Raw genomic sequence first — 26,834 nt, 5'->3', positions numbered from 1 at the left:
AGAGCAGCAAGTTTTGCTTTTATTTCCCTATCCGCAGACACAAAGAACTTACTAAAGTGTCTTTTCTATTTTAAGCTGTAAGCTCCTGCTGTGGAATTTATTCAGCATTAGCCAAATTCATCAGTATACACCATTCCAACACTAATAACATGATGACAGAATTAGGGCTTTACTAGCACTGAAAACCAACTTACTAGAAGTACTTGTGGGCCACAACTATAATGAGCTGTAAATTAATGGGCTTGATCATGTAGCAAAACATCATTACAGAAGCGGTTAAGTGATGACTAAGGTTTTGGGTCAAATGTCAGAGAAAGTGAGGTGAAGGAGCCAGTAAAAATCATGACAAAACAGCACATGATCCTACAACACAGACTTGAACACAATGGTGTCTTTAAATGAGAGACCTTATCTCGTTCTTCCTTCTAAATTCGAAGAAAGAGTGACTCATTTATGGCAAATAAATGACACATTTGAAATACTGTTCTGTGTCAGCAAATGTAGGAAAACATGTTTTGTAAGCATTTCTTTTCCTGATTCAATATGTTTTGTAAGCTTAGTTATAATTTGGCATCACACATCTGTGAGCCATTAGATAAATGATACTTCAGATTAGGGTGACTTCAGCAAATGAGAGGTTTGTGATAAAGTCATCTTTAAAACCCAAAAATTATCATCTGGAGACAGGACAAATAGAAATCCTAAATTTGCAAAATAAAATTGAATGTTGCTGACCAGGGGATTGTAATCTATAAAAAAGTCTCAACGGTATTTTCACAGTGTTTTTAAATGACCATGTCTCTTCAGTTCTTTTCACTGACTTTTAATGTCATTAAAGAATAAGAGAATTACAGTGCTTAGAAAATAGTAGCAAGAGAGACTCATGCACAAATTCAGTTGCATAATATGAACCCAACTAGATAGCACATACTAAAAGCCATGCAGAACATTTGTTCAAAACTAACACAAAGGCTATTTTTGCTTATTTTCTTATATTTTAGTAAAAAGTGAATGTATTGCTATGTTTAAAGTAGTAAACCCTTTTTACTGTAATATGAGCCCATGAAAACTGTGTCACAAGAGAATAAACCTGGAAGGGACTGCAAGAAGCCTGTTCTAACAATATATATTCATAATTACAGCTCCACATATTTCTGTGCAGTTTTAAAGACAGGCAAAAGAAAAGGTCCATCAAAGACCGAGTACTACACGCTTACAAATTGAAATTCTAGGGAACATTTTGTAGTCCTGCTATCACCTTCACACTTCTTCTCTTGCCTTTTTTTTTTTTTTTTTTGGTCCTCAGCAATCCTGTGTAGCTTTTTCATTCCCTCCTAAAAAATAACCATTATTTACACCTGTTTTCTGTTTGACACCTGACTTCTCTTTAGCTTTTTAGTCCTCATTGAAGACTCTCTTTGAAAGAGCTGTTTCAAATGATTCTCCCACCTTGTGTTTACTTCATTGTCATTGTCCTGTCTTCACAAACAGCCCTCATTAAGAACTCCATATTACTAGCTTCTTTCTGTCCAAGTCTCCACAGCTTTCCGTGATCAGCTTGTCCACCACTGACCTAAGTAAGATTGTCCATTTTTTGGTTCTCCCCTGAATTTCCACGATGCTTTTTCAGTTCCACTTTGGTATCTCTCATTCCTCCTTTTACTCTCTCAGCAAATACCATGTTTCTTTGTCCCATATTTTTCTCTGTACTTTCTCCTAAGTGTTCTTATCCATTAGCAGTGTGAAGTTCTCATATGAATGTTGATCATCTGCATATCTATGTCTGTCCTTGTTTCTTTATATCCAAAGCATAGTTTAAAAACACTCATCTACAAATCATTTTGGCCAGCTTGTCAGCACCTAATCCCTGCACGGTTAACCCAAGGACTTCCTAGTTCTTCTCTCCTTCTTCATTTGTCTTTGCTGTTACACAATTATATCATTTTATCTGGGCCCAGATTTGTGTTGATTTCTTCTAGTGCTTTCTGTCATTCATCAAAGATGAGATGCAATCATAATATTTCTTTTACAATAATATATTCAAAATCAGGCTTGTCCCATCTGCAGTCCTCTGAGGTAGACCCTTCCTTGTTCTGAAATCTGCCATATGATTGATTGTGTGTTTTTCTCTTTACTCCATGCTGCTTATTGGTCTCCAAAATGCTGTCTATGAAATAACAGTCTTTTCCCCACTAATGCCATTTTGGTAATTCCTTCCTTGGCCAATCAAATCACATTTGCACTCCTTGTTTCACATTGGCAGTATTTTCTATGACAGGAAAAAATGCATTATTTTGGCCTACCTGTTGTTAACTTCTCCTTTCCCCTTATGATTTTAACTGACAGCAAAGAAAGCATCCAAGTTTCGTGACTGGTTGGATTGTAGCAGCATGGAAATAAAGCCAAACGCAGTTGCAATGGAGATTTTGGCATATTTAGCGTATGAGACTGTGGCACAGGTAAGGGAGTATACTCTACTGATTGAACTCTAGCTAAACAAAAGGAATCAGTACTCGGATGTACTTCAGCCTCAGGTGACTGTGTTGTAAGCCCCTTCAGAAGCATCCAGTAACTACTTCAGCTAACCAAGCTAACTGGATTCCTGGCTGTCTTTCAATTTACTGTATGACAGATGCGTACTATACCGTATTCATCCATCTGATACACAAATAGAAATGTTTTATAATGGTTACAGAGGCGAGTGGAGTCCAGCACGAACTTTATTCAAGTCCAAACTGAAACCACATACTTTGCTATGTGACCTTTGGCAGTGCGCTGAGGCTCATTCAACCCCATTGCACAATTGGATTAAAAAGTAGGATTTCCTGGAAAACAAAACGTTACCTTACTGCCAAGCCGAGCCCTCTTGGGTAGATAGATTACTCCATATATTTACAGAAGTGGAAAAGAAAGGTTCCTTAGGCTGCAATATCTCTGAATAATTTTGTTTTCAACTGAGAAACACTAAGAATAATCTGCCTCAGCCCACAACTCCTCTCTCTCTTCATTGTTACGATGGCATTTGTAATTAAGTACCAGGTCAGTAAACCTACCTGCTTATTGGCTGTTTTTGCCCCTCCAGTTGGTCGACTTGGCCCTTTTGGTTAAGCAAGACATGGCTCCCAAAGCTGGTGACCCGTTCAGTCATGCCATATCTGCCACCTTCATACAGTATCACAACTCTACTGAGGTAAATCTTGCTTTTTCACATATTAATGCATTCTGTGTTTTACATATATTTGGCAGTTTGTTGCTTTCAAAGTAGATGTTATTGAATCTGGTATTGATATAGACTTCTGTTATGGAGTTTATGAACGTTGACATTATGGATTTAGACGGAAAGACATTAAATTATAGCTCCAAATGTTAAATTCTTAGCAGCATCTTTATATTTAAATGTAAATCCTCTTTTCTTGGGTGGAAATTCCTTCTCTATGTATTGAAGGATCTCTCTATTGCAGATTTGGAGATTAAAATTGTCAACAGCGGCAAGTGCAGTAAGTGCTGTATTGCACGCATTGCTGCGATACAGGTATTATAGTAACCTCTGGAATGAGCAAATTTAATTCTGTATTACAACTCTTCTAACAGCAAATCTAAGAAGGCAATAATTTTGTGTGTGTGTGTGTGATTTGATTATATAATGGCTGCTTGACGTATTGCTTTTGTAGCCACATCTCTTAGGGCAATCTACGAGTGTGAAGACCAGTCTTGACTCTCCTGAAAACACACCACCTCCTACACCCACACCCCCAGCATCAGCAGGACAGCAACATCTTGGCAAAACCCCATCAGGAGCCCTGGGGAATGGTGGAATTGGACAGGACTCTACCAAATCCAAGCAAAGGAAAAGAAAAAAGGTATTTGGTGCACAAGCCTGAAAAAAAAGAAGAAGAAACCTAAATGTCTTCAGGAAATAGCGTGCCTCTTTTTAAATATTAATTTTAACCTATATCACATGTTAACTACCGATGGTTTTGTAGGGCCAAATATGTGGTTTGGTGTTCTTTCCATCAGAACTAGGCTAAAGCTTCTCAGTAATGCCTGCAAACTGAGTTTTGTTGAGGTAACAACTGCTGCTTCTAAGATGAGCTGCTCCTCTACAGCCAAAGCAGTAGACACCATCCCAAATAATCATTCCCTTCTCTGACGGTAGCAGCCAGCACAGGTTTTGAGGGTCAAAGCGTAAGCAAAGTAGGCAAAAAGGTGGCTGTGATTTTCCTGCTGCCAGCAGCCTTAGGCGACTGCCTTCTTTGCCTATAACAACCTTGCCTGACCTGCTTTATTCTTATGCTGGTTGGTTGCATTCAATCTAAATATTTGTTTACTTTGTATAAATTATGGACATCTCATATTCAGAGTGTGAAATGCAAATATTACAATTCCTGTTGTAGATCCTTAGTATTCTATCTGAGAGAGTTATATGTACCTTAAAACCACATGGGAACTAAATTTGATTAAATAAACTGGATAGGAAGCGCTGCGTTAGTCACTTAGGGCTTTTTTGAAAAAATGCGATGGCAGTACTCATTTTCCTGCAAAGCAATGGAGTGACTTGTGATTTTCTCATGTGTGTTATAATTCTCCTACAACAAATACTCATTTTTCACAGAGTTTAACCAGTGATTTTTACAATGACAGATAGAAAAAGAGATATTTTCTCCTTCTAGTGTCGTCAGTGCTGTAGATACTCTAATACATTCACCTTTCTCTCTGCCCTTATATATTCCATTTAGAAAGCCTTTAGTGAATCCTATAAACCTCTCTGAAGGCTTCTGCTTTTTCCTCTTCCTTGTTATGTTACGTTTGATTATGTTTTGTTTCTGTGGATAATTTCCATTCTAGTTCCTAGGAACAAGAATGTAGCTGGAGATGTAGTTTTTGATACATTATATTTCACTAGTTTTATGTGTTTATTTTGAATTCCTAGTGTTTGACTTAATGCCTTTTGAAATAATTATATTCCAAAAAGTGCACCATTTTAATTAAATGTTCCCATGACTTATCCAATTTGGTTAGATATATACTGGATATCACTGAGGCATTGAGACAAATGAGTTAACTTGGTGAAGAATGTTATTCTTAGTCCATGAAGGCCCAGTCCAGATGAAAATATTTGAGTTTCACATTCCCTTTATGAATGTCAATCAGCAAGGGAAGAATCTGCCATCATATTATGAATAATTCTGTGTGTACACCCACAGGCTCCAGTGGACGCAGCACTCTTGAAAATAAAACATTTTGTAAAAACTATCCCAAGTTTGAAAGCTTTAGTATATAGTGTAAATGTATGAGGGGACTGTGTATGTGTGTACATTAAATTTCAGTGTATAATTTAAGTTTTTGTAATTCTTAGTACATTCACTAACATCATTTTCATGAATGTATTACTGAGCAGCCATCATTCTGATAAGTCATCTGAATTCTGGCAAGCAGCTGTGTCTAGATGGAGCCTAAACCAACATTTCAGTTTGACTAGCAAGGAGAAAAGAGTAACTTTTCTTTTCAAATCCTGGGGATATTTTTGTAAAAACAATGCACCAGTAGCAGTGAATTCTTATTTTTCCTGTTTAGGGTTCTTAATGCAAGAAGTCATTTGAAATTTGAAAACATTCCAGTTTGAGGTAATTAAAATATTTTTGCATCCCTCGAACACCATTATGTCACAAGTTTCATCTTCAAATTTCAATCTGATATTACTCAATGGTGATTTTGGTGTCGAATTGCTTTCCACTTTGGGTACTTGTTCAATATTTTCCCCACCCCTTGACATGGTAATGAGAGCCTGAAATGTTTTAAAAATAGTTTCTGTGGTTATTGCAGTATGACTTATATGACCCTTTCATTTTAGTTTGAACATTTTCTGCTCTTTTCAATTGCAACATACAGCAGCACTAGGTGAAAGATTTAAGAGGACAAATATGGTGTTCTTTGGGTCTCTTAAGCAAAGTTCATGTAAAAGTCCTCTTTGATTTGTTAATAGCTTTTTTCTCTAATGTAGTGTGTGGCAGCAATGATGTGTATCCTCAGGAAAAAAAAATTGGTCCATTTTATAAAGGTTTATTTTCATACTTTATGCACTGTAGGTCTGTTGTGTGTTTTTGATTTAGTAACAATTTATGTGTTTTTCTGTTGCAGAGCACTGCAGCCTGTGGTATAGAGGCTCAAAGCGATGCCATCCAGCCCAGCCACATCAGAGAGGCCATTCGACGCTATGGCCACAAGATTGGCCCCCTTTCCCCATTCACAGTACGTAATAACAGAGTTATAAAAAGTTATATTTATAATCTTAAAGAACTTTGATTTTCAAGTGGTCAAATGAAGAAGCTTTGGAATTGTTGAGAGCAATTTGTGGTGACTGTAATTTTCTTTATAAAAGTGGCATAATTCTCTTGGGAAATAAAACTTAGTAATTTCTGTCTCTTTTTGGAAAGACAAAAAAGTTTTTTTTTCTTTTAAATATTATTTTCTTTCAATTACAAATTATGCTTTTTTGTTAGTGCTTGAATTTTCTGTTTTTGCAAAGTTTAGGTTTACAGTTATTTTAAATTATATGTATTCCAATATGGTGAGGAGCACTTTATATTCTAAAATTAGTTGTGTGTCAGATACTGCTCCTATTGGAAGCTGAACTCTCAAGTGACACATTTACGGTTGGAGAAAGAAGAGAATGGTTTCTTTAGACAACTTTGAACCTCCACTAAAATGTAATAGAACTGAGCTTGTGGTAAAACGCTGATGGGTTATGAGGTTTTGCCATCATTTTTTCTATGCAAATTGCAAATCCATTGTTCAGAGCAGCCAAACGAATTCTTTATTTAATTTTCTCAGCTGATAAAAATGTGAAAGTCGTCTGTCTCCAATGTCATAAATTGGGGTCATTTTCTTCTGATATGCTGTTCTATGTGGCATATATCCTTGCTTACCTCAGAATATCTACGTTTAGGAAAGAATGAATGTCAAATAAATCATTATAGGAAAAAAAACAACCAAACACCAACCTAGATCTGAGCTCCTAAAAATCAGGAAGAAATTGTCCATTTTTGGAGATATTTTAAGAAAGGAAAATGATTCCGAATTTGAAGGAAATTCAGCTACATAAAAATTATACAGAAGTATATGAAGACCGTAAATACCAAGGAAATAATGGGACTTGACCTCAGAAGTGAGGAACAAGGAAAAAAAAAGAGTAAATGAGCATGTGAAGTTATAATTTTCCTAGTGTCAAAACTGATCAATGCTTTTATAAATGACACTTAATATTTGGTTTATTAATGATAGTTGAAATGTATTTGCAATGAATTACCTTTACATAATTTTACATCTCTCTTTTGCCACTCACAAATGCTAGATTAATATCATGTAAAGCAGAGGATAGAACTTCTAGTCCAAAATAGAGAAGTGTGTTTAGCAGAAGTTTGCTAAGAGATGTAGCTAAGAACATGGCAATAGCATCTGAAAGCAGAGAATGTATTTAATTTTATTATAAAGAAGCAAAGAGCGTACATAAATAAGTACAGAGAGGTAAGTCTTCCTTCCCTGACCCTCACTGAAAGTGGTTTGGTTAATTATTAACCAAAGTTTGAAATTTCTCTGCAACCACAAGATACAGTAAAGTACTGTGTTTTGGGTTGCTTTTTTTTAATGTCCTGCAATCTTGTAAACTTCCCAAGCAGTACAACTAACTGAACAACTTAATTTGTTGACATTACCTACTGTCAGCGTGGTTGATGAGATGAGCAGATCTTGTTCCCTCTAAACAAACCAAGAAAGAGAGAGGGAATCTTGGGTCATCTTCTAGATACACACAGATCTTGTAGAGCTGTAATACGATTCCCTTTCTAATGAGACAGTTCAGGAAAAGCATTTTGAGAGACACTACAGAGTATGCATTTAGCTCTGCCAATCTGGCCACTTTTCCTGTCAGTGCCCTCATTGGCAGTTTTGGGGACAAACACTGCTGTCCCAGTTGTCGAAAATGACAGTACCCCAAACTTACCGGCGCAGAAAGCATGAAGGCAGATTGATGCTTCCTTTGACCCTACCTTTTCATGTTGAAGACTCTCAAACTGTTGTATTAAAAGTATTCTCTCTAGGCATTTTGAACAGTACTGCGGCAACACTTCTTTTGAATGACTTGTTTATCCTATTGTCAGTGCCTTCACGGTAGTTTCTTTGTGTATCTGTGTGACCTCCTAGGATGACAGAACCAGGAGGAAAGGTGGCTTTGCTCGATGTGCTTCTTGTGATTCTGTGGTGACACTTTAAAACCTGCAGGGAGAGAAATACTGAGTGGGTATCTGTCATTAGATTCAGTGAAGTCATGCTTTCAGCTGTTTCCACCCTTAAAACTAACCTAAAGGTCATATAGAGAAGTTAGGAATATACCTTTGCACATCATCTCTTCCATTTCTCTTAAGCCTGTTGATCATTCTTCCACATCAGATCTGATTTATAGTCAATAGGTGCCCTCAGAGTCTGCTGTAGGTAAGGAGGAAGGATTTTCCTGCATGTCCAGATATTTTACGCTAAGTTTTCTGATGGCAGTTTACTGTTCATGGTAACAGTCCTACTACAGAAGCAAGGAAAAGAATGAGTATAGCTCACTGAAGAAACAACTATTTTTGTGAGCTATATACATGTTCAATTCAGTCCCTAAAATGTATAGATTAGACTGAACTTGAAGTAAAAGACATAGTTCTACATTCTTACAATAGTAACAAGAAAGAAGTGCAAGTGTGCTAATGCCAAAATGCTATATTACTGCGGTATAAGTTTATGATACTTGTACAGGAAGAATGTAGAATCAGTCCTAGAAACCTAACCGTGTACATAACTGTCCCAAAGAACATGATGTGTTAAGAACATACAGGAAATCTCATACCAGGAATAATATGCAAAATAAGTTATTCAAAGTGTTCAACAACAGTTTTTTGAAAAGAAGAGCATGTTACTGCTCTCAAGTGCTGACTATTGAGAAAAGATTGGGGAAAGAAAAAAAAGAATAACTTTAAATGCTTTCCTGTCTTCCAAAGTAATATTACATGAACTCTAGCAGAGTACGGTTATTGGGGTTTAATAAATTATTTTCATTTTGTAGGCCTATGCTAATTCCGAAATTTTCTTGGATATGTGACTATTGAGCAGTAAGGAGAATTTACGGAAGAATTTTACCCTTGGTGTAAATTAGTAAGAAATAATGGACAGCACTGGACTATTTTTTCATTTTAAATAATTTCCATCTCATGCCAGCCAATTATATGAGGCAGAGAGCAAACATTTTCTTTTTTATTTGGGAGATTATTTTTAATTTAGGTAGAGCTGTTTTTTGGCTTTTTGCCATGCTGCCTAGTGTAAGGCATTCGGTAGTCTCCCTGAAATTTTTTCTGTGTATCATTTTTAATGTTTATGATTTAAAAACATTGGTTTTTGAAAGACTTTATCATCTGTACAAATGGATTGAGTTTAAATCAGCAGTACATCTGGAGAAATGAATAAAAATCTGGACCTGCAAAGTATCTGATAGTATTTCCCCATTTAAAATTGCAAGATATTATAAAATCAATGTTCTCTCTATGAAAAATCCTATGCAGATGATTGCATTTTAAACCAAAACCAGACAAGAATATTCTACTGCCCTTGGTATTAAAAGACAGATTTTGTCAATTCCCTTCTTTCTTTTTTTTTTTCCTCCCTGCATTATAGTTTTTAATCTTCTTTTTTTTCTCACCTTCTTATCATTTCTCACCTCTGGTGAGCCAGGACTTCTTAAACTAAAGCTAATTTCTGCACTGTCTGGAAACTCACCCTCAGTGGTGGCAAGACCCTTACATAATTGCAGAGACAGATGAAGCTATAGATATTTGACTAGATTGCCAGCTGGGAAACCATCCTTGTTTTCTCCAGATTCAACATCGCACTCCAAAAATGTGAAAACACCCTACCTTCCTTCTCCTCCATGGGATTACAGGAGGGGATCTGCCTTGCTTTAAGACTCGATTAACATGTTTTTCAGTGATGACTCATTCATATTTGACCCAGGTACTTGCCCGTGCACACCTAAAGCTAAGTCTCCAGTAAGGTCTCTGTGTTTGAGTCACTTGCCATGGAGACTGTGATGTTTGAGGCCTTGATTCTGCTCAACTGAATAAAATTTACTTGTTTCTTTGGCACAGTTCACAAGAGGGTATGAACTGATAGGAGAGTCGTATTCTGGTCTTGTATTTATCCTGCCGGTACACAGCCTTCATTGTGGTGTCGATTGTTTGGCTTTTCCTTAGAGCATTTTTCCATTCCTCAAGGCCATTCTCTGTTGGAAGTGGAACAACCAAGTACACCAGATCAGAGGACCATGAGAACCTTACACATGTAGGTATTGTCTCTGATCTTGTCTTGGTAGTAAAGTGGTGTTTTCATCAAGAAACTTCCGTGTCTGGGGGACTGACTTTGGGATGGATGCATTCAATATAAGGTTTACCCATAGGCAGACTGAGTTCTTCCCCGAGCACCATCAGTCATGGTCTCATATTGAAGCTTGATGTTGGAGAAGACAGAGTGAGTGGATCTCATAGGTTGGTTCCGTATCACGAATTTCCAAAGTCAACCTTTTCATTTTAGATTTAAACAAGAAAGCAGTAGTTCATATCCAGGATCCCTCTCAGATATGTTTCTCTGGTGAAACTGTCTGATGTACGTCTTGCCTTATGTTCCAGGTCTTCATGTTGGATTCAGGATGACAAGTTACCTCATTTTTCCATATGCCATCTCACAGCTTGGGCACCAGGTTGTTCTCTGTGTTAGGGTTCTCATTGCTTTGCTCCATTTCTTACACACTACTGCTCCAAAGGATTAAAAAAAGTTAGTTTAGTTTTCTCTACTCATTTGACTAGCCTTTTTCATTCCTCAAGTCTGTCACTTTGAAAGAGTAACGTTGGGGTGCAATTGGTGGTTGTCTTTCCATGTCACCCATCCTTGTGTAGGATAACATGGCTGTTACGTTTCTTTCTTCTAGTTAGAAAACTCATCCCCTAGTGGTTTTCGTTCAAATACTGACTTTCTGAATACAGCAGGCCCTTGACAACTGCCAGTCTGTTGGTTATTACATTGATCCATAAAAATATCCCTTCTAGTGGCTTCAAAGAGATCAGGCGAGGGTTTAGATCCTTCTGATACAGGTTTTTCCCTCAGACACCATAGAGAATAGCTCAGACTTCTGTCTAACATTATATCAAGGTTTTGCACTACCTAGAAGATAAACATAGCCTATGTCAAATAGTTCCTGTTACTGAGATCTGAAGAAATGGCCATACCTGGTTATATAAAGATCTGCTGTAGGACTGTTAATATATCTCCTCCATGTTTGGTTAGACACATGCCACCAGACCTCTACATCGCTGAAGTGTATTTGTTGTGGAAGTCTTTTTTAATGTAGATTGCAGGGAGCTACTCAGTGCTCCATCTACATTTTTACCAAATTAAGACACAGTGGTCGTTGTTGCATGAAAACTCAAAGGTGTGCTTGTATGTCTGGACAGAGAATTGTGTCACTGGAGCCATGCACTGTGTGAATATGCATGGAAGTAAGCCCTTGAAGGAAAGGTTAATTTGCTGTAATGGATTTGCATATATCTTGGTTGTATATTTTCCCATCTGCCCATCTTTTCTCAGTTTTTTCAGTCTCCCAGGGGGAGAGAAACAAAGGGCTTTTGGGACAGTTTAGGCAATGCAAAAAAATAACCAATTATGGCTGAGAATCCACTTGACTGGGAATAGTAATGGCGTCTCAGTACTTATTCTTAAGTACTTAAGGAGCTATTCCTGAATACACCAAGAGTCATTTTGTACTCATCATCCAGTGTTTAACTGGGTATGAAGCTAAGATTACACTTACTGCGTTAGTGTCCTGGTGTGCTTTGCTTCCTTGTGTGATAGGTTTCCCAGAAGAATTGAGGTGTGTTTCCTAAACACAGTCATAGTGGGCCAGCAACTGTGTAGCCCAGAACCAGTTATGTCACTATCTGAGAATTAATGTAAATTGTTCTAAGTGAATAAATAAATATTTCAAGACTGTTAGGTAACTATTAGTTTTGTTAGATGGATGTTTTTTACAGAAATAGAGATACTGAGTATTTTCAAGCATTAAACCAATTATAGAGGTGAACACTAATAGCAATAATAATTTCCATGACAGTTGGATTTTTATAAGACCTTTGTTATGGACATCTCAAACTGCAAACTGTTTGCTGGTTAACATCAACTGAAACATTCTCTTGATATTAATGGGGTGATATCTGACATGCTGTGTTTGGCAATTTTCTCTGAAAGAATTGCAATGTATTGTATCTTAGGTCTGTGACACCAGAATGAGGGACAAGGGAAAGGCAAGAGCAGAAACAAAGCAGAATTTCTTTGAATATGCATCCCAGGATGCTTACTGACTGTGAGAAACCCCTGCCATACAGAATTCCTCATAGAACCTGTGGCTCATGGACTTGCATGCCAGCTGGCGGGTCATGCTGACTGATTCTGGTGGTGAGGAAACCAAAGCTCATTATGGGATAATGGATGTTCTCTGACTCCAGGCTTCTGCATATATACAAAGGAATTTGGAGCTTGTGCCCAGTGTGGGGAATCCACAGTTTCTAGGTTCTCCACCCTGAAGTCCAGGATATTAATCATAGAATCGTAGAAAGCTTTGGGTTGGTAGGGACCTTTAAAGATCATCTAGTCCAACCTTCCTGCCATGGGCAGGGACATCTTCCACTAGATCAGGTTGCTCAAAGCCCCGTCCAACCTGACCTTGAACACTTCCAGTGATGGGACATCCACAACTTCTCTGGACAACCTGTTCCAGTGTCTCACCATCCTCATCCTGGTAGGACTCCTGCCAGCTTCATTCTTCTAGCTTTGAGAAAGAGTTGGCCTAGGTTGACCTATATTCAAATGGTCAAAATGATTTTGCATTCCGCTGCAGTTTGAGGTGTACGTGCTAGAACCTTGCTATTGCCGAGTTGTACTGATGTGATTCATGTTTTATTTTTGGTTTTTAACTGAATCTTGCTGGTTTTGACTGGTTGAACCTTGATGGATCTCATCAGTTTAAGTTGCCAGATGCAAGCATACTTTCTTTCCAAAATGGCTAGATTTCTGAAGGAAATCATGTGAAGAACGTCTATTTTGTAGAACACTTCAAAATATTAGTGTTACTTCTAAAATGGAAAACCTGAATGTAAGTACAAGTTTTCATCTTTTCTACTGAATAAGTCAGTCCCATACATAGAATTTAGATTTTATTTCTGTTTAAAAAGCAAATATAGGAGAATATTTTATAAAAATAAAACATTATTTTGGGACTATTTTCTTAATGTGGTTAATATGTATTTGTAAAGCACGAACAGTGATGTTTTCTGACATCTTTCCCTTTTTTGCTGTTTCATCATGATTGTCCCTCTCTTCCATCTAATTTGGTGATAAGTGTTCCTAATAAGGCAGTTGTGGAAGAAGAGTTAAGCTGTGTAATTTATTCTTTAGCAGCATTTGATGGATGTTGGTTTGGACAAAAAGAGCACTTTGAATGTTTTATAATCATATGGTAAATGAGAACTAACATTAAACTAGTGAAAATGATCCGTATGCATTTATTTTGACCTTAATAGCTATGTCAAAATGACTAACATAATTAGAGCATTTAGGTTTTGTCTCCAAGTGCAAGCCACAATGGAAAGCAGCAAGTGTACTCTAGATTCTTCTGCATTGTATCATGTCTAAGGTAGTCTAGACATATATTTTATCCATATATTCTCTACTAACAGTATTGGGTGGTACTCAGTATTGCCTGCTTTAAAGCATGGTCCAGACTTTCAAGGACCAGAGACATAAATAACTGATTTAAAAAATAGCGCCATATAATTTTGCAGGACAGGAATGGGAAATATGTAACTTCATCAAGTGGGATGATGCAATTCCATGTGCTGTACCTGAATCTATTTCTCTGTGCTCTGTGCATTTAAGTTAAGGAAGTGAGACATTTTATGTGTATTAATTCATTGCAGGCTAAATGTTGCTTCCGTGATTAAGGAAAATGGGAAATTTGTCTACATAGGATTAACAGACTTTTTATATTGAGAGATGAATTTATATTTGGGTATAAAACTAGTATATATGAATATTCTGATGTTTTTATATAACATCTATTTGTAATTGTACTCTTCCACACACGTTCTTTTCTTATTATTCGTTTAGATAGTTAAGGAGTGGAATAATCCTGAATACCCAGTCTTTAAACGTCAGCTCAGTCTATCCCAGGATCTCAAGTACAGTGATATTGGTATTACAACACTTTACATGGAGACTATAGCCACATGATTAGATCATTTCATGGTTCATGTGGATGAGTGGTCTAACTATTAGACACATTGAAGTGCGACCTAGAATGGAGTAAGAGGATTACTTCTCTTACATGTACAGAATGTGTTGGAGTTCAACGGGAAGTCAGTGGGAAGTCATTTTGAGAAAGACATTTCTCAAATGTTTGTCTCAAATGAAAGTCATTTTGAAAAATTGCCATATCGTGTAGCATCACCTGGGTACATCCCTCTTTCTTCATGAAACTTTGGTTCTGGACTCTTACTGACTTTACAACATGGCAGCATCATTGATTTCAATAAGATTCAGGATTTAAATGGAGTCAAAATCAATACCAAACCAAATTATAACAAGCTCAATCTCTCTACAGACTAGCCAAAAAAGTAAAATAATAATATGTTCAATTTATATGAATCTAAAAAGCTCATCTCTGTAAAATGCATAGTGAAAATTCTCTGCAGTCTTGCCTGGGCCTACGTATAATCCTAATATTCATCTGAATATTATTCTAAATAATAATATTTAGTATGACAAGGTATTCACAAAAATATCAGATGGATATTTCTTACCAGGAATACAAGCATAATGTCTCTAGAGAAATTATTTTAAGTTATTGGAATTGATTGTATTTCTAACAGTTGGAGTAACAAACGAGAAATAATTCTTTAAACATATTTATTCTGTGATCAATATATAGTGATTACCTGAAACCTTGGTATGAACAGTGTAAGTAGTACATGAAGAGTTTGTAAGTAGTACTTGTGACCGTAAGAGAGCAACTCTAGTAAAAAATACAGCTAGCACCCTCTAACCTGAAATGAAAAACAAAGTGGTCAGCTACAACAGTAGAAGACCACAGGCAAAAAGAATAAGAAAACGTTTCCAAAACAGATTCTTTGTCCCCTCTAGTTTATGCCAGTTCTGAAATGAATGTTTTAGATGTTTAGTTAAAGACAAACTGAGTTTATAAATGTAAATTGTAATCCTGCACAGACCTGCAGAAGACAGTGGCCATTATTCAGCAGCATATGCGTGTGTAAATGGAGCACATTGAGTGAAGAGAGGGTATAACCAACTTTTGTTTGGGTATTTACATTTTGGGGAGAATGCTCCTTCAGGCTCCAGATCATTTCAGTACAAAAAGACTTGCTAGTCTAAACCTTCTCTTGTTAAAAATTTCAGTCCCATAAAATTGCTTAAGGATCATAAAACAATGAATATTTACAAAACCATGTTTGTGATACTGCTTGTGACATGCCCTGCACGAAGAACATGTAACACCAGAGAATGCTATTTGGCAGAGACTTACATTATTTGGGCCTTATAAAGCCTGCCTATAGTCTTATAGGTTCTTAAATAATAAATGCAAGTATTCCATCTAGACTTCAATATGTTACATGCACATGTAAATAATAGTTTCACAATCAAATTATATACTTAGTCAGGACCTTTCACCTCTGATGTTTTAAAAGTGCTTGTTATTGATCCTGATTGAGCTCAGCTTTTATGCAAATGCTTAAATCCATTTCTGTTGCAAAAAATACTGAAGTTCGTCACAGTCCTTTAGTAATTTCAATTTAATAAAGATGATATTGACTACTGATTTCCCCTAGAAAACAAAATTTGTGGAAGAGTAGCTGAAGACCTGGCAAAGCTGAGCTTGTGAGAGACTAAACCTGCAGATTCTGGGGGTGGAAAGAAGAGAGGGAACCTTTGAAAATATGAAGGATAGTGTGGCAGTATGGTATTTGTGGAGATAAACAGAACAGAACACTTTGAAAAGCAAGTTTGGTTTAGGTGCCTTAAACTTCAAGACAAATTCAGCTTCACATTTGGTCTGCAACATAGTCTTTCTTAACTGAAAGAAATTTCTTTCTGCGCATTTAAGACCAAAATAGGAGTGAGAAGAAGTTCTGGAATACAATCTTCAATAATTGCCTCAATATGCACAATGTGGATACATTACATCTAATTTTTTCTAAAGCACTTGATTGATAAAAAATTTTGAATGCTGCTTCCGAAAGAAATTAGGTATATAGAAACCAAATAAAAAATCTCTGATATTTAGGGTCCTGTATATTATATACTGCCCCTTTTGATATTCAAAATCAATTGATACTGATTTTGAAGAGGTCAGGATTTCATTCTTAATCGGTTTTCAAAAATGAAATGTATGTATTTATGTCAAAAGGCATTTGAAAACTTTTCCTTCAGTTTCTAATATAGAAAAAGTCAAATTGACATTTTTATTGTTTCTTCTCATTTTGAAACCAAAAGAAGCATTTTATTTCATTAAACAGTTATGTAACGATGTCTTTGTCTATACTTCAAGCTATTGTCTGTAGTTATTTGTTATTCTAGTGTTAACACTGTGCGTTTGAAAAATATGAGTTATTATTCTATAAAACCAGTAGGAAGTCAAATCTCAGTTTGGAAATCTTGTTCCCTTCTCTCCCAACCCCCAACCCGAGGTTCCTCCTTTCAGATTTATGAAAGAAAACATTTCTTTCTGTAAAAGGTTTTTGTATGCCAGCATCTGGAAGTGTTTATTTCAGTGGCGTGTAATCTATCTGTGGATTTAGTTAGCACCAGACCCCCTTTTGTGTACTCCTGACTTAAAATTTTTATAAATGATCTTGTTGAATTTGTGCCAGTGTGCACATGGTTTGGCTGATTGCTGCATATATCCTTTACCTGCCAGTCACCTTTGATTTATATTCCTTCCCCTCTGCTTTTTCCTTCCAAAAATGGTGCCACTGAACTGTCCTCTAAATCATCTTATTGGATAAATTACTCCAAGATGAGATGGTACGCTTTTGGCGGACTCCTCGACAGAAGGCATTCCTATAATCCATCCTTGCCCGCTCTGTGTAGAACCATTCAAAAAAGAAAATGAACAGGGGAAATCGGGCTCCCCCTTCGATCTCAGCACTATTTCTTCCAGTGCTATTCAAAAATGCAAAATCGGACGTTTGATTTATATAGCTCTTAATACCGTCTGAAGACACATAAACTGTTTGAGAATCTTTTGCCTACCCTCTCCTGAAGTGAACTTCTTCATTATGAGAGTTTAATCCCGAGAATATGGTTATACGGTTTTCTCCCAGAAAGATTAAAATGTGAAAGAATAGCATATTTAACAATATTTTAAAGCATTTCATTTGGAATGGATTATACAATATACATGACAGTTCTTTCCATGATAAAAATCCCCATTGGTTTCCTTAAACTAAACAGCTAATAGTCCTTCAGAATAACAACAGTTCTGTAAGCTTTACTTAATGACATTACTAATTTGGAGAGTTTTATGAAGTTTCCTGGAGAAAAGCAGGTGGCTTGGCAGTAATTTAAAAGGTTCACAATTTGTGGTAGCGGTTTCAGGGGGTTTCATATTTCTAAAGAGGGAGACCAAGCTGCATATTGCTTAAGAGTGTCTGACACAATGATGTATCATTTTGGACTAAGTTTCCAGAAGTTCGTTGGTCATTAAATGTGCTGCTTGACTTTATATTGCAGTTTCCCAGCTGTCTCTACTGGGGGTAATCTTAACGCTCAAACAGAATTTATTAATGAAGGCATCAGCTTGCAGTCCTGATGAAACAGTAAGTTGCCCAGATGATTTTATTAAACAGGAACATAGATTTTTAGATAAGACAAAAATGTCATTTAAGTAGATGTGAAAAGAACTGGCTCATTTTCTGCAGAGCACTGGGAAAGTATTTACAAACGGTCTGGATAGTATTTGATATCCTGTGGGGACATTTAAAATTCTTGGATTGCACATACATCAGTGTCTTACTACACAACACAGTACATGAATTGTTGCAAGCAGCGCGCGAGGCTTTCAGGCAGTATAGATGTGGTTCTGTTGAGGTAGGAGATGCTGGCATGAAATGACTCTGCTAATGTCGTTTGCACGCCCGCGTGGAGGGTTGCTGCTCCATTGTGTCGCTGCCTGTTCAAGCATGTGACACTGGAGGTACTGAAAGAAACACGTGCGTCTTGCTAACCACAGGAGCTCACAGTGTAAGATTTTATTACTTTTCACATCTAATAATTAACAAAATTCTGATTTAGCAAGTCAATTTACTAGCTCTGTTAGTGAGAAGATAAGAAGTAAGCTATGAAGTTTGCAATCAGCTGAATCTCATATCCAACAAAGCAACTCCTAATCTCGTAAGCCTTATATAATTATTTTTTTCTAATTGTATGCCCAGATTCAAATACATACTAGAGACATTTTACACGCAGTTGTACTGATGTAAAAGGATCCGAGGGTAAGAATACATTACTTTTTAAATGAAGTGTATGTTCTTATATGCCTCCTGAGAGGCTTAAAAGACCTTAGTATAAAGGAGAATCTGACTTCTGGTACAGATTCAAGGCGATCTAACATGTAATACAGCTATGTAAATACGCATTTCAAGGGCAAAGTGAGCAAATATAATTCTACAGCAGATACTAGGGGAAAAAGGTAACTTAGTTAAGTGCTCCAAGATATTACACAAAGGGGAAGATATATAAACGTACCCGTCTTCAATAATTTACATTAATTTTTGTAAAGATAGTGACATTGCATCCATGTAGCATGTACATTCTGGTGCAAAGGTTAATACATAGAAACTTGATAACTGAAGAATCTTAAGAATGAAATTGAAGAATCTTAAGAACAACATTTTTTTCTTTCTTGTCATTACACGGAATAATAGTGCAGCTCCCTGCAGGTTTCATGTTCTTGTGAGTCTGTTAGATTTTGGACAATATTATGGACTTACACCATTACATAATGCAAGATGAGTTGTTGTAGTTGTGTTCTGTACAATTCTTTCAGGTTTCCCTTGAAAATGAGCATTCATTCATATTCTTCTTCCTGAACGATTTAAAAGTGCTTTATGAACTAAAACGACTCCTATTTGTCTGTTCACCTGTAGCAGGGACTGAGCCAGCTCAGATGTGCAGTGCAGCAGCTGTGTAAGTCTGCAGCAATGCCGCGCAGCTTTGTAGGACAGGATGTGAGCTGTCTAGATGAAACATTATGAGAACTTTAGGATCATGTAATATAACAACTGTTTGAGTTGGAATTAATCTATGGTTGAAGAAAATTGCATGGCACTTAATTTCTCGTGAACGTTTCTCCATTTTAGGTGTTATTTCTACCACTAACACTTGACAGACTTGTCCTATTGCGTTGAGCTTGGATAGAAGCTATACCTGGGGACATCTCTGGCATCACTGACTTGTCACTTTGCAAATAAAGAATGAAAATCTCTAGAATAACAGGGTAAATCTGGAAAGGACCAAAAAATAATCTGGGAACACCAAGACCAAGTGGAAATATTTTTTATATTTTTTTATTTTCCACTCTAGTTGCCTACTCTCTTGTTCATGAAGTCCTATAATAATACTCAAACTTGAGCACCTGTTGAGCTAGGCATTGCACACAGGAGAAGACAAAAGATTTCTGAAGTTTAAACAGGGACTTTTTGTTTTGTTTCTGTCCATTTACCATGCCCCACACAGTGAGGTGTCAGTTCTCATTTAAATCTCTTGATACCACTAACAGCAAAAAAAGTTGTTTAGTGAGCAGTGGTACAGATGATCTTGATTTCCTCTGGTTTGTGTCCTCTGTCCTCTCTATCCCCCATGGCAATGCTGCTCCTTCTCCCCTTATCCTCTGATATGCCTCCAGGCAGCAGAAGGCAACGCTGCTATATGGTTGCTAGAAAATCTCTTTAACACCTAAGTTCTCCTTTTCTCCAAACTAGACCCATTTCAGGGAGCCTGGCTGCGTCCTTGGTAGTGCTTGCAAATATTTGTCCGGCTGAATCAAAGAAAACACCAGACTTGAGGCAACTGAACACATTTTATGGATTTCAGTTTGGGGTTTCTGTATTTCTTCCCTTCCTTGAGGTTTTGCATTATTCCAGCTTTCTGACTTTAACTTCAAGGTCGTGTAAACCTCAATTCAGCAAAGCAATCATCTGCTTAATTTTTAAACTATACCTTCAGTCTGACAAAAGCACATGCTAAATTGAGGCTTTCAGTATTATTAGTAAGAGGTGGTTTGATTCATTTGTTATTTCGACATTCTTTTTTTAAAATGTATTACACATAGGAGAAAAAGATGGAGGAGGATGCTTGGAGGAGGAAAGGATTTTCAGAGATGTAAACAGAGATGCAGAGAAGCATACGTTTATAGTTTATAAATATAGCTATATCTAAATGTATGTTAGTAAACAAAACTAAGAAAATAGTCTTTGTCACGTGAGAAGCTTTAATATTTTTTATTTGTAGATAAAGTGATTCTTCCTGGCATCTTGGTTTCTCTGGACATTTAATTTATGGTAGTTCTTTTGTCTGTGCTGGTGACCTTAAAGGCACCAGGAGTAGATTTGATGAAGACAAGATACTGGCATTTCTGCTGCTGGGATGAAAGGTAGAATGTTTCAAAAATATATTTAGTGGAGAGAGAGGATAGGTTAAGCAAGAGGTGGACTGAAATTTGAGATTCAGTTATTTTTTTCTGTGTCCCATTTCTGAAAATAAACATGGATACTGCTCAGCTGTGGCAGTGCAAATTATGCATCTGTGTGTACTGTAAAGTTAGATGCCAGAATAAGAGAAGATAGCTAAGGGTGCTTAAAAAGTACTAGCAATAAGCATAAAATGGGATGAAATTAAGATCGGATCCTTTTTCTGGCCTTGTAATATTTGCCTCACTGGAAAGTTTTGGAAGATACTTAAAAGGATTTAAACTTAAATAGGATACAGCACTGGGTCAATATTGTGGTGTTAGCAGAACTAGAGAAAAATCACAAAATGGAACGAAATTCTTGAAAGGAATATCAGGCTCTAGAAAATGAAAAAAGTTAATCGGGTACCAGTCACGTTCTTAGTGCTGTGCACTACTGCACTTGTACTTGTGACTGTGATGTCCAGTTTATGATTAAGCTTCCACCAGGACTTTCAGGTACATCTCTTGTATCTGTTCTACGGTGACAAAATTTCACAATCAATCGGGATGGTTTTCTTGCTTTTAAACCAAGAGCTTCTTACTCCTGGTTATATCACCCTGGATAATTCAGTTCCCTTCTCAGTGATTAAGTTCTGTAGTTATTTATTGGTAGAAGTTATGCCCTTCCCTCTGTGCTACTTAGTTACAGGAGAGAGGATATGAGGAGGGATTTTTTCCTTGGCGAGACACTCTTCTGTGTCTCTGCAAGTATTTATGTTAGTTAATATGCACATGGATAAACATGTAAAGCATTAGTCTTTTGTAAAGATCCTGAGCTACTCTGCAAAGCCCTGAGAACACGTGTCAAATAGGTGGTTTCCTTCAGGCTTCAATTGCTGAATGACTATGCAACCTGGAATATACCTGCATGGTTAAAAAACTTCCTGTTCTGTTTTACTGATTTGGAATGAATTCCACAGCTAAGAGCTCTACCTCAGAATTATATGCCTCTACTTTCACACAATTTAAATTCCAATAATGCTAGGAGAATAATCATAAAAATACGAAACAATAATAATAATAAGAAGAATAAGAATAAGAATAAAGAATAAGAAGAAAAATAAGAACAAAATCACAGAATAAATGTTTGCATAGGGTTGCTAACACTGGCATAACAGGTAGGTGAGGAAGAGGCTGGTATCCAGCCTGGAGAACTTGTACTAATGCACCATTTCAGGCTGTGTACTGGCACAGGTCGCTCTTTAAATGTGGTGATGTGCTGACAGGATTGTCATTTTTGATGGTAAAGAATTGAGACAACAGGAAAAAAAATAAGACTCCCTAGAGATCTACGTGTGTTAGTTTTACTGCAGAAGGTGATAAAACTGCTGGAAGCAAGCAGTCTCCATGCAGAATTATTGCAATACAAATGGCCTGGAAGTGAGACACATTAATTTCACTCGGTTAATTTTGTCAGTGGTGAAGGATTTGGGTATTTTTTTTCTTGCAAGGAGGAGGACAAATTATTAATATTTACCATCAAGAAGACTGTAGTTCTAATTGATGTTTTGGTACGATACTTAAATTACTATCAGGAGATATAGTGTAGATTCGGAGTGTAGATTAGGTGCTTCTGAGAAAAAGCATACAGCTTTTTCTGCATCTGTTAACAAGAAAGTTTAAACAATCTCACCATTGTGCGTGGAGGTTTTTTTAAAAAAGAAGCATATGGTACAGAAGAAAGGTATATGCTTGTTGCCACTTTGAGAAACTTGGGATTTAATGGCTTACTAGGTAGATGAGGTCCATCTTTCTCCATAATTTACTCCCGTAATACTTAGGTGATAAAAAGAGATAACTAGGTACAAAAGAGAGAAATTGGATGGCTCAACAAGTTGATAAAAAGCTATTAATCACAGCTCTTTAGAACATGGTGAAAGCCATTCATGTGATCAAGGAATGTTAATTTTGAGACATAATTTTATAACTAGTTCCAAATTCTCAAAAGTGGCTAGATATTTTGAATGCTTAGCCTGAAATATGTAAAACAGTACTGGTTTTATTGGGCTTTTTTAAAGGTGCATGATGGCATTTCCTGAAAGTGGGATTTTTTCTGGAGTCTCAACTTCCATAACAGAAGTAAATTGTCATTTAACTTTTTAAAAGGGGGAAAAAAAATCTTATTGCTAATGCTTTTCAATGTAAGAACATCAGTCAAGATCCAGGCCTCCTCTGTATTTGTATATTATTTGTAATACACAAATGCAAAACAGAAGTTAATGATGGCTCAATAGATTTTGCAATATATATATATATATATATATATAAAAGACAAATTAGAAGATTTGATAAGATAAACAGGGGAGTAAAAGGGAGATAGTGTTGTTTAGCTTGTGAGGAAGTGGTCTCAGTACATAAATGATCCAATTATTATAAGATTTTTTTTTCTTCATAGCACAGAAGAGTTTTAAGAGTTAAGTGACAGTGGGTGATGAAGTTAGTCTGCTGTTTGCTTGTTCCTACCAAAAAGATGAGACAGAAGATGGGCTGGCTTGAACGTTTGATGTGTGCACAGCAAAGGATGGCAAATGCACTGAGCCAGGTTGGAATCTGGTATTTGATAGTAGATGTGCTGCTGCACAGGGTGAGGAGACGTCATGAAGGGAAGTGCAAAGTAGCTTGTAAGGCATGCAGCTGAGAGGAAAATTCAAAGTGATGGGCAGGAGAAATGGCCTCGGCAGGAGCCTTCTGACTTGGTACAAACAAGAAAATGTTGGGTTTTTTCAAAGCTAGATTCGTAAGTGTTTCTGTAACTTCCTCAGTGAGAAGATCAGAATCTGGACGAAGGGTAAGGAAGGCAGTTACGTGCCACTAGGATTGTTATCTGGAAAGAAAAAGATAAAATACAGCTGCAGTCTGAGTGTGAACATAGAGAGCATGCGGTATCAGAGATGACACCCATGTTATACACCTTGAAGGTGGTGGTGGTGGTCACGAGGTTCTTCATGAACAGAGATGGAGGATTTGGAATAGGCGGAAGATGAGGAATTCTAGTTTATCCACATTCAGCCTGAGCTGGCAGCTTGACATGAGAGCTTTCAGAGGGGCATGAAATGAAAAACTAGCCCTGAATTGTTCAGCCAGGAATCTTTATCAGCTGTACTATAGAGTAAGAAACACTTACTGCCATGTCTGTGAGCAAAGGTTACCATGCGTAGTACGATTTGCTTCCCCTAATTTATTACAGACTTCCCAATTCATCAAAGTACAATTTCCTTTAGCTTGCTGAAGCAACCCCTTACACTTCTGATTTTTTCATGGAAAGAATTCATTCCCAACTTCATAAACTTTATTTTTAAGAAATCGAGGTTCAAGGTTTCTAATAATGTCTTTTTCCAAAATAGTAATATTTCACTTTAAACTGATGTGGCAGTATTCAGTTGCCTGTAGTCAGCAGCAACCTTTTGGCTTTAGTACTTACTGACATATACCCCAAGAATAGCACTAGATATTGGGAAGTTCTGACCTTCACCATTATAACTGAGACAGACTTTGTAATACCAAGTCAGAGAAACTTCTCCCAGAGGGACAAACCCAGGCTATCTATCCAGGTTTGGATATCCTCATCTGCAGTAGTTCTTTAACACCATGCCAGGAAGTTTTGCACACTCAAACACCATCATGTATCTTTAAGCCACGTATCAACTGAATTCAACACACACCCTCCTTTACCTGCTATGAAGATGTGGTTCTGCTAGGGTAGCCCCAGCATCTTTATAGATACTTTGAATTGAAGCAGACACGCGGAATAATATTCTGTCTTAGGACCTTTGGACATGTTGTCAGGGTGCAGAAGAAATCTGGAGTCAAGTGTGTGGAACGTAAAGGCAATAAGGCTTTGCTGGTTGGTCTGAGAAGTCCCTGATGCTGCTGTATTTTATATTATAGATATAGGCAGAGTGGCTGGAGCTCTGCATTCATAGCGGGTGTTGCACGTTTGGAAAATTTACATTGCAAACTCTTAAACTTTCCAGTTCTCCAAATGTAGTTTATTTAGGGTCTGGTTTTCTTGTCAAATATTTTTGGAAAAAAGTTAATTGGGGATTGTAAAGTAATGAAGAGGACAAGTTAGTGACAGAGAGTTACTGAATTACCATTTGATAAATGAAGTGTAAGCAAACTATTTTCATTCCAGAAGAGCCAGATGTTAAGTATTTCATCTGTGAATTAAGAAAATGGGCAACTTTTACAGGCTCTGGGGCTGTATCTTGCAAAGTAGCGATTTTGAAAGAGTGTCCTGGAGTCTTGAGGAATCAGTTGAACATGACAGGGCCAAGACAGCGCTGTGGCTGAAGGGGTTGATGCAGTCCTTGGGAAGGCAGGCAGGGGAATAGGAAATAAAAGAGTTTTCTGCCGTACCGGAGCAAGCACAGCTAAAATATCATTCCAGTTTGAGTGTTCGTGTTTTAGTAAAAACCTCAACAATTGGAGAGGGCTCAAAGATCTAGGAGAAATTGTGAAAGACTAGAAAATCCCGACATGGAGATACACACTGTGCTTTATCTGTGGAGTTTATCAAACTGAAGTGTTGTGTAGTCAGTCTTTAAGGATCCACTAAAGGAGCAATCTCTCACGTTTTAAGGTTTTTCAGTCATAGCATTCAAAGTTATAAGGATATTCAGGGTGGGATTCCTCTGGCTAGATACAAACATCTGTATCTGAGCACAATGACTAGATTTCCTTTATAGTCAATTGAGAGAAATAAGCATTTCTGGGCTGTAATTTATCTCTTCCTAAGGTAGATGTTTAAGAGGGGTCAAATGGACCATGCTGTGGAAGTGCCTTTTTCTCTACCTTGACAGGACAATGTGTGTAGGTATTGACATCGCAGAGCTCTAGGTTAGGTGAGGGGAGTCCTTCTCCTAGTATGCAGCTTGACATTTAAGCTAGACAAATTCAAACTAGAAATAAGGCATATATATTTTGAACATAACTAAGTGCTGAAATAACTTAACCAGTGATTGTGACAGATCGTCCATGACTGGAAATTTTAAAATCAGGATGAGATGTTTCTGTAAAATCTATGCTCAAGTTCACCCACAGCTATTAGATCTGGAGAGCCGATTCAAGAAAATTGTGTGGGTTGTGTTAGGCAGCAAAGTTAGATTAGATGGTCCTTTCTATCCCTAAGAGCTATGAATCAGACTTTGCTGGTGCTTCGGTACCCTGTAAATGGAAATCCACTTTGCATGCAGGTCAGCAGCTTCCCCAGTTTGAATTCCTGATGTTCAGGTGCATAGTTTCAGAGGAATCATTTGCAAAATTTGTCTTAATTTGCCTTTCTGAATATAGCAATTTCGCTTCAGAGTTACAATTTTCAATACTTTTTCATTAGTTTTGTGTTACACAACGTAGTCTGATCTTTTTTCTAAAAAAATAAACGTCACAACTATGTAACGTGAGTTTTTGGGAAGAAGCTATTGATTATGTAGTTGTGACATTTCTTTTTAGAAATAAAATTTTGATAATTTGTTATTAGAACAGGTAGGTTAGAAAAAGATCAGCATTGCTCTTAAAAGTCAATGGTTTAACCCTTTTTTCAAACTCAGAAAATTTGGGTCATCATTTCTATATGCAGTATCTCTGTACACTCTTATAAATGTTCATATTACTCATATTGTGAATAAAATGGGCTAAATACACCACCTTAATTAGAGTAGTGGAAATAACAAGTTATTTCCATCCTTTGAATGTCTTTGGCAAATTTCCATTGTGTCAACATAATTAAGATATATTAATATTAATCTGGTAAGTACTGTAACTTTACATAGTGGAAAAATAAAATAAAATGGACCATGGGAACATTTTTCAATATCAGTTTCAATTTTAATACTTTATATTGTTGTGAAAAGTTATAAAAATGTGTTATTATTTTATTACCCCATTAAGAAAACAACGCAGCAACAGATGCTTGTTACCCTGATTTTCTCAGTCTGTTTATGGGGATGTTTTATCA

General features: G+C 36.9%; 1 protein-coding gene across 6 annotated transcripts in view; it reads left to right on the top strand.

The window, feature by feature from the left end:
* SUPT3H (SPT3 homolog, SAGA and STAGA complex component) overlaps positions 1–26,834 on the top strand; it is a 286,673-nt gene that overhangs the window by 225,204 nt on the left and 34,635 nt on the right. For all 6 annotated transcript variants that reach the window (XM_072858342.1, XM_072858338.1, XM_072858339.1 and 3 more), the window contains exons 8-11: positions 2,347–2,459; positions 3,083–3,190; positions 3,672–3,860; positions 6,139–6,249. In XM_072858342.1, coding sequence (XP_072714443.1) covers positions 2,347–2,459; positions 3,083–3,190; positions 3,672–3,860; positions 6,139–6,249 — 521 coding nt within the window. The remainder of the gene's footprint in view (positions 1–2,346; positions 2,460–3,082; positions 3,191–3,671; positions 3,861–6,138; positions 6,250–26,834) is intronic.

The sequence above is a fragment of the Ciconia boyciana genome, chromosome 3, assembly GCF_034638445.1.
Source record: "Ciconia boyciana chromosome 3, ASM3463844v1, whole genome shotgun sequence".
Lineage (NCBI taxonomy): Eukaryota > Metazoa > Chordata > Aves > Ciconiiformes > Ciconiidae > Ciconia > Ciconia boyciana.
This window is presented reverse-complemented; position numbering and strand designations above follow the sequence as displayed.